Source organism: Monomorium pharaonis, chromosome 3 (genome assembly GCF_013373865.1).
Source record: "Monomorium pharaonis isolate MP-MQ-018 chromosome 3, ASM1337386v2, whole genome shotgun sequence".
Taxonomy (NCBI): domain Eukaryota; kingdom Metazoa; phylum Arthropoda; class Insecta; order Hymenoptera; family Formicidae; genus Monomorium; species Monomorium pharaonis.
The window spans coordinates 33,252,995-33,261,927 of NC_050469.1; the positions used below are offsets into that span (position 1 = coordinate 33,252,995).

Sequence of the window (8,933 nt, forward strand, 5' to 3'; positions counted from 1 at the left end):
AGTGACGGAGGAGTGAGGGAGGAGAGAGGGAGGAGTGAGCGAGGAATGAGCGAGGAGTGAGCGAGGAGTGAGCGAGGAGTGAGCGAGGAGTGAGCGAGGAGTGAGCGAGGAGTGAGCGAGGAGTGAGCGAGGAGTGAGCGAGGAGTGAGTGAATGAGAGTGAGCGAGAAGTGAGCGAGGAGTGAGCAAGGAGTGAGTGAATGAGAGTGAGCGAGGAGTGAGCGAGGAGTGAGCGAGGAGTGAGTGAATGAGAGTGAGCGAGAAGTGAGCGAGGAGTGAGCAAGGAGTGAGTGAATGAGAGTGAGCGAAAAGTGAGCGAGGAGTGAGCGAGGAGTGAGCGAGGAGTGAGCGAGGAGTGAGCGAGGAGTGAGCGAGGAGTGAGCGAGGAGTGAGCGAGGAGTGAGCGAGGAGTGAGCGAGGAGTGAGTGAATGAGAGTGAGCGAGAAGTGAGCGAGGAGTGAGCAAGGAGTGAGTGAATGAGAGTGAGCGAGGAGTGAGCGAGGAGTGAGCGAGGAGTGAGCGAGGAGTGAGCGAGGAGTGAGTGAATGAGAGTGAGCGAGAAGTGAGCGAGGAGTGAGCAAGGAGTGAGTGAATGAGAGTGAGCGAAAAGTGAGCGAGGAGTGAGCGAGGAGTGAGCGAGGAGTGAGCGAGGAGTGAGTGAATGAGAGTGAGCGAGGAGTGAGCGAGGAGTGAGTGAGTGAGTGTGTGAGTGAGTGAGTGAGTGAGTGAGTGAGTGAGTGAGTGAGTGAGTGAGCGAGTGAGTGAGTGAGTGAGCGAGTGAGTGAGTGAGTGAGCGAGCGAGTGAGCGAGCGAGTGAGTGAGTGAGTGAGTGAGTGAGTGAGTGAGTGAAAAAGGGAGGGAGAGAAGGAGCAAACGAGCGAGCGTAACTAGATAAATATGTAGCTAGGTAGCTAGGTAGCTAGGTAGCTAGATAGCAGTAAGTATGCAAGTAGGTATGTATGTTGGTATGTATGTATGTAGGTAGGTATGTAGATATGTATGTATGTATGTATGTATAATTAAACTTTACATTTTTTTATTTAAAATTGCAGAAGATGTTTGATTAATGTAAACCAAAGATAAAGAAAATCAAATTGCAATTATTATTATTTTTAAAGTGAAAAATTAAATAGCCCGCGCGCCTGTAATGTTCTAGTTACACTACAAATTAAGTGTAAATACTAAAACATTTAAGAGTATAATACGCTCAATATCAAGCGTAGCTCTCAAAAGTTAAATATATCTTCCCAATATAGAGTATAAACTCTGATGTTGAGGGTACATCACTCAAAATGAATAGATGTATATGTATAAATCTTTAATTTAAAATATTAAGTCTAAAACTTGAATTTAAACTTTGATTTTATTTACAAATATAAATATAAGTTAAGAAAGTGTGAAAGTAAATTCTAATAATTGTATAATTACATCCCACATAGCATGGAATATTACAGTAATATCACAGAAATATTGTTCTCCCATTAGAATATTACAGTGATAAAATATCGTATAAATATTGCAGAAATATTACCAACATATTACTACAATATTAAAATGTCCGCCGAAATTGATCGCAGTAATATAATGGTGATATATCACGAATGTATTACTGTAATATTTATGTAATATTTTTGTAACATTGCTAAATGTAGGGTTCTGGATACTCATTTAACATTTATGAAAAATATGATTTCAAAGACGAGAAATTTACATTAAAAATTCTACACCATTTTCAAATAAAAACATCTAAATAAAGAAATATTTTTACTAGATAGTTTTAACATATTTATAAAATATTTTGACAACTATTTTATTGAGTAAATAAACTGCAAAAAAATAAATGTATTGTATTAGAATCTAGACATATTCGTTTACGGCTATTAATTCATTAATTGTCAAGAAAAAATTTTAGTTTTTACAGTATTTTACAAGTTTTGAAACTGTCAAAATGTTTTTTTATCCAGATATCTTTTATTTAAAAATAGCATGGATAAATTTATAGTGTAATTATTTCGCTTCTGAAGTTACATTTTCAAACTAACAATTATTATAAACCCTCACTTAATTTAGTGAGTGATATCAATTTTAACGTATTGCTATTTAAAATGTAATATTGCTACAATATAACCTAATATTTTAATGTTATTTATAAACGTGTAATATGTAAGTAATATTTCTGTAATATTTTACTGTGATATGTAATATTGTTGATATATTACAATTTTGCTGCGATATTACTGTAATATTCCGTGCTATGTGGAATATTTATCGAAAAAACATTAAAATATTAAGTACTATATTGGGGAATATATACTTCCAATATAATACTTACAATATATATATTCAACTATTTAAATTTTAATGTACTCACTCTCAAGTCGAACGTACAAAATGAACGTACAAAGAACCTTCAAATTAAATGTTTCTTCAAGTGTTTTTTTGAGAAATTTTTTTAGTTTTTTCCGTAAGAATTACATATATTTAAAAATAAATTATATAATTTTCTCAATATAATTTTGCGTATCGCAAAGCAATTAACGCGAGCAATATAAATCAATATAGACATTTAATTCTGGTTGTCTTGATACATAGACAAGATTATGTTCCGTTAAAATTTTTTCTGGTACTAAAGACTAAGAATACGTACGTTCGAGGAAAATTTGCGTTATCAGCATTAGTCTAACCTTGTTAGCATCAGTCTGTCCTAATTTTTAATGAGCAATAAAGAGTGACTGATATTGATAGCTCATAGTCCCGAACTCTAAATCGTAACCTTACCAGCTGTTTAAATGTCGCTTACAATTTAAATTAAATAATGACAAAAATGTACAAAATAAATTAATGTTTATTATGGATCTCTACGAAGTGTCAATTCGTGTACAATCTTTGAAGTCAAATTAAACAATGTCAACGGCGACTGACAATTGGATGAGCGATCATTTTTCCGATTGTAGAAGTTAAGCAATACCATAAATAGGTAATTATTGGGTATAATCGTGCTATACCCAAGACAAAATTCTAAAAAACTACAAAATTTACAAAAGTGTTCCAATTCTAGCATTTTTTTGTAGTTTCTACAGAAAAATGCTAGAATTGGAACACTTTTGTAAATTTTCCTAGTTTTTTAGAATTTATAGAATTTTGTAGAAAAATTTTCCGCCAGGGAGACATTGCAAAAAAATATTACTCGCAATTAATATGTGCTAAAAGTAATAAAAAAAAAAGCTAACAAATCTGATATTTACAAACCAGAAACACAAAAGTATATATACATATAAATTTTTCCTTATATCTAATTTTGTTAGATTTTTTTAAGCAAAAAATAGAAACTGATCGAAGATGATTGCGAGTTATCCATGCAGATTTGTAGGATTAATTGAAATTTTTCTACCAAAGGATTAATTAAAATTTTTATACTAGGATAGAGAAAAGAAAAAAATTTGTGCATAAATTTTTCCTAATTTTTAAAATATTAATTTATTATACCGATGACATATATATTTTTTGAACATTTCATATATTTAATATTTAATCGAGCAATTCAAGTTTCTATCGAGGCAAGACGTCAAGAGATAATTCGATCGCAATGCGTCGTCCATTTACATGATCTTCGTTCACGCTACGATCAGCTGCGATCAATGATTTAAAAAATATCGGTTAAAAAACATTATCGGCCTGTCAGGCTATTAATCCCGCTGATCCCAGTTTCATTTTCGTATTCGTCTTCGCTGCACCGGCTGCACGGGCAGCACCTCTGATGCAAAGAGCCACGTGACCTTGGCAACGACCTCTCAAGTCTCAGCACTGCTCAGCACTCTCAGCTCGGCATTCAACATCGTCCGTCATCTGGTCCTGTTTCACGACATACGTTGATTTTGTAGACGGGCCACTTGCGGGGATCGTCATCACGTCGCCAAGGCGAGCGGGCTCGTTTCAGATACATCTTGGACACATCAAGGGCTCCGAATCGGATCGTGACACACTCGTCGACAGACATGATACGAACTACGTCGAGCCTACGTAACGGGCTGGCACGCGCAATTGTCCGTGGTTCTGTGCAATCCAGCAGCAGGACCACCGTCGTCCGGTGTCTTCACAGAAAACACCAACAGAGGTACCGCATCCACTACCCGGGGTCGTCCTCGCGTCTGAATCCCTTCGCGGATCTCTCGAATCGCGCGATCGTGGACGATCTTTAAGGTTATTTCAAGTCAATTGCAACGTGGTCTAGCACGAACGATCCTCGCTCTCTCACGTGTATTCAAGCTTCAATTCTTTCGTTAAGTCGTTCAATTTCAGAGGGTCGAAAGGCTTACATAACTCTAAAATGGTATCGCTATTTAAATGACATACAGTATTACTGTGTTGATAAATTTTATATCTGAGAAAATTGAAAGAAATTCTTAATATAAGATTTCCTTACATTTTACTTTTTTAAAATAAAATATATTATCAAAAGAATAATTTGAAATCTTTATAAAATTTATAATTTATAAATTTACAATTCAGGTTTTATGTTGATTATCCCACACAAGTACAAATGTATATTAATTAAAAAAACATTTATAAAATGTCATAATGTTCTCTATATTACATATGATACCATTCTAGAGACAATCGTTTATTATTCATAAAGAAATGTAAGGGTCAGAATAATATAGATTCTTTTATATTTTAGGCTGCAATTTTACAACATTCTGCATCTTGTCTCAACACCATCGCAGCAGCAGCTCAGGTTTTATGTTGATTATCCCGATCATATTAAAGTTCCACTTCCAGCATTGTCTCCCACTATGGAAACAGGAACAATAATAAGTTGGCAGAAAAAGGAGGGTGAGAGTCTATTGATATTACAATATTTAAATAAAGAGCTTTGGCTATAAGTATAAGGCCTGTGACACACCCTTTTTGTAAGACGTAACAGTAAGGTTTTGACCAATCACATATTTGATTTAGCCAGTTACGGTTACAATCACTCAATCCAACACGTCAAGACCCTACGTCTTATGGATGTAGTGCCATAAGCCTAAGACATTGCTACAAATTTATGTAAATATTCTATAAACATTTTAAGTTAATCTATCAAAAGTAATATTAAACAATTTTTTATAACGATTTTAATCGTTTCTAATCCTCTTATGGCATTTATTACTATCTTTTAAATAAATGCACCACTAAATTGAAAGTACTTTATATTATATTATAGCCAAGGTTATAGATTTTATTACATAGAAGGTATAGAATTATTTATTAAACGTATCAATCAACTTTCTATCTATTTGGTCCACTAGGTGATAAATTAAACGAGGGTGACTTGCTAGCAGAGATCGAAACGGACAAAGCTACCATGGGGTTTGAAACTCCCGAAGAAGGTTATCTAGCCAAGATTTTAGTACCCGCAGGAACAAAGAATGTATCTATAGGGAAACTGGTTTGCATAATTGTACAAGACGAATCTAATGTGGCTGCATTTAAAGATTTTAAAGACGACTCAGTGGCTGCACCTCCTACGCCAGCAGCGCCCGCGGTTTCTCCACCATCGCCACCGCTTCCTACAGTGGCACCACCAACCTTACCGCCAGTTACTGCAAAAATTCCTTCTGTCGCACCGCTTTCCGAAGATAGGATATACGCTAGTCCATTAGCAAGAAGATTAGCAGCTGAAAGAGGACTCAGCTTACAGGTGCCGCGAGATTACTGAATTATAAATCAAATTGAATGAATGGAGATACGAGCCAATTTGCCTTTCTATTTACCTCCATTCTTTTAATTTTCTTGTAATATTTTTTCCTGTAATATTGTTAAATACTTCCGCTGATATTAAATTAATATATTCTATGTAATTATTCTTACGAATAATTTAATAGATACCTAAATTTATATTCTTTGCATAGCTCTTTATTTTTTGCAGGGTCTAAAGGGAACGGGATTATATGGTTCTGTAACGTCCAAAGATTTGGAAGGTGCGACAGTACAACCAGCAGTAACCATGGTTGACGCGCCAACTGGAGTAGATATTCCTGTATCGAATATACGCGGGGTTATTGCCAAACGTTTGTTAGAGAGCAAGCAAACGATCCCACATTATTATCTTTCGGTAGATGTAAAGATGGACGCTGCATTAGCAATGCGAGAACAGTTTAATAAATTATTAGAGAAGGACAAGATAAAATTAAGCATAAATGATATTATTATCAAAGCAATGGCAATGGCTTGTAAAAAAGTACCAGAAGGCAACAGCGCCTGGTTAGGAAATGTAATTCGACAGTGAGTATTTTATGTCTTTATACATAAAAACAGCAATAACATAAATTAATATATTTCTTGAATATTTTGTGTATAATTGAAGGATTTTCTACAAAAATCAAATAAGTATAAAAAGGACATTTTTCAGAACACAAAATTCTTTACATTGTTGTAAAAATATTTTTTTATTATATAGATATAAAAACAAAGTTTTCAAGTTTTAATTAACATTTTTTACAATCCATTAAAAAAATAAACTGGATTTGATTCTTGCAAGAATGTCATTTACTACTCATTTATATATTTGTTTTATCATTTTCTTCGATTCTTCCCAGAACCAAATTTATGATTTTTTTTCATAATGTAATATTAATGAAAGACAATGATTTGAGGCAATAACTAAAAAAAAAAAAAAAACTTATTTGGTTTAAAGAAAACTTTCAATTACATTTATATGTGCTTAAATTTTTAATTATACTTGTGTTTAAACATTTAAATATTGCAAAATTTTATATTGAATATCATTAAATCTTCTAGATATAACAACGTGGATGTTAGTGTAGCAGTAAGCACAGACAGCGGTTTAATCACTCCTATAGTGTTTGGTGCTGACATAAAAGGTATAATTCAAATCAGTAAAGACGTGAAGGCACTGGCCGCGAAGGCGAGGGAAGGAAAATTAAAACCGCATGAGTTCCAAGGAGGAACAATTACTGTGTCCAATTTGGGCATGTTTGGAATTAAGAATTTTTCTGCTATAATAAATCCTCCACAGTCTATCATTCTTGCTGTAGGCACTACAGAGACTACACTGATACCTGCCAAAAATGAAAAAGGGTAAATCATCACGTCTTACTACTTCTGAACAAATCCAGACAACATACATGTTCAGAATATACAAAATTGGAATGTAAGACATTAAAAATATTATTAAGGCACCTTCTAGATACGGTATCTTTAAGATATTATAATGACATCTTTAAAATGTCATTCTAATTTTAGACATATTTAAATATTATGTTGTCTGGGAATTTAATTACGTTTACGACATGCAAAAATTGACAAGCAAATTTTTACAGATTTATGACTGCCCAATACATGTCTGTAACTGCCAGCTGCGATCATCGTACCGTTGACGGTGCAGTAGGCGCACAATGGTTAGCCGCCTTTAAGGATTTGATGGAAAATCCAACAACGATGCTTTTATAGTAAGTTAAATTGCTGTGATTTGTCAAATGACTTAATACCAGCGCAAATAATATCGTAAATATCTTTTAAAATTGGAAGATTGTTAACCTGTATTTAAAAACAGCATAATATATTTTCCATAATTTTATTTCAATTCTTATATATTATATATATGTATTTTTTACTCAAATTAAATTTGTTACACAATCTTTTTGTTTTAGAAATGTTACTTCAGTTGGAAATATTATCTACGTGCCATTAAAACAATATTTAATCCCAGGCGGTACGTTATGAATTTCGTCGCCGAGATTATTTTTATTTGATTCGACTTAAAAATCTCGATTTTAAATTTTCCAGAAAAATTACAATATACAAAACATTGCGTTTTGTTCTTAAATATATGGGGCTATAATGTTACAATTAAAGTTAAATAATTTGGATTTGTTGCTTCATTTAAATTAAAAAATTCTTAACTTTGTTATTGCCTAGACAAAACTATCTCTAAAAGTGGTCATGTGTACATATGTGTATTTATGATAATTAATAATTCAACTGCACTTGCGTTGCAGAAAATATGACTACATTTTAGGGGAAGTGACGATAAAAGTGTCCAAAATGTTTATAGTAAATACAATTTAATGTATATCTATATTTAATAAATTACCTCTTACAACATAGGTGTTCCATAAATTTCGTTATTTTAACTCTTAATGTTCACACTTTATGAAAATCTTGTACGTTCACATGGGATTGTTTAAATCCCAACCATTTAAATGCTTGCCGTAATGAAGGTATTGATTGTTTCAATTTGAAAAAAATGAATAATCTGACATCTTTTTTAAGATGCAACGAAAAATGTATTTATAAAAACGATACACGATATCACTGCTTTACTTAAAGTCGCAAACCCATATGGTGCAGAAAACGTGTGGACGGGGTACAACGGGAGGGCTCCGCCCTCTCCTTATATCTCCGTATTAATTTGTATAAGGTACGCATTTTTGCGTGCTTTAAAATAAGGAAAACTATTAATTTGTTGTTATAATCTAAACCCAATTATTATTATTCTAATCTAAATCCTAGATTAGCATAAAAAATATTGGCTATATAGATTTAATTAGATTTAGCTTTTTGAAACATATTTCTTTAAACTAGTTATTTTAATCAAGTTTTTGATAAAAATATCAAGGATTAGTATAAAGTATATTAGATATTTAATTAGATTTAATTGTCGAAATTTATTTGCAAGTTTTTTAATATTAGTGATTAGCATTGAGTTTATTGGATATTCAGATTTAAATTTAGTTCTCGAAATTTATTTCTTTATACTAGCTACTTTAATCATTTTTTTAAATAAAAATAATAAAAATTAGTGTGATTAGATATTTTAGAATTAAGTTTAATTAGATTTAACTTGTTAAAATTAATTTTTTAAACTACCTATTTTTATCAAGTTTTTTTATAAATTTTATTGATTTGTAAGGGAAGTGCGCCGGTTGT

General features: G+C 32.8%; 1 protein-coding gene across 3 annotated transcripts; it reads left to right on the top strand.

Moving 5' to 3' along the window:
• Positions 1-3,512: 3,512 nt before the first annotated feature.
• Positions 3,513-8,110, top strand: LOC105840981 (dihydrolipoyllysine-residue acetyltransferase component of pyruvate dehydrogenase complex, mitochondrial). Of its 3 annotated transcripts, none has more exons than XM_012688068.3 (7): positions 3,516-4,113; positions 4,678-4,832; positions 5,291-5,682; positions 5,911-6,266; positions 6,783-7,082; positions 7,325-7,453; positions 7,655-8,110. In XM_012688068.3, coding segments are annotated over exons 1-7 (1,452 nt in total). In that variant the 5' UTR covers positions 3,516-3,994; the 3' UTR covers positions 7,656-8,110. The 3 variants fall into 3 exon arrangements, with proteins under 3 accessions (XP_012543523.1, XP_012543522.1, XP_012543524.1); XM_012688070.3 differs by having other exon boundaries at positions 4,048-4,199; XM_012688069.3 differs by lacking the exon at positions 7,655-8,110 and having other exon boundaries at positions 3,513-4,113; positions 7,325-7,454.
• Positions 8,111-8,933: the final 823 nt, after the last annotated feature.

What these genes read in the sequence shown, in the direction of transcription:
- LOC105840981 (XM_012688069.3), top strand. Translation starts at nt 3,995, where the DNA reads ATGATACGAACTACGTCGAGCCTACGTAACGGGCTGGCACGCGCAATT. An exon ending in AAAGAGGACTCAGCTTACAG is followed by an intron (nt 5,683 to 5,910) that starts GTGCCGCGAGAT and finishes TATTTTTTGCAG; the next exon opens with GGTCTAAAGGGAACGGGATT. An exon ending in CCTGCCAAAAATGAAAAAGG is followed by an intron (nt 7,083 to 7,324) that starts GTAAATCATCAC and finishes AAATTTTTACAG; the next exon opens with ATTTATGACTGCCCAATACA.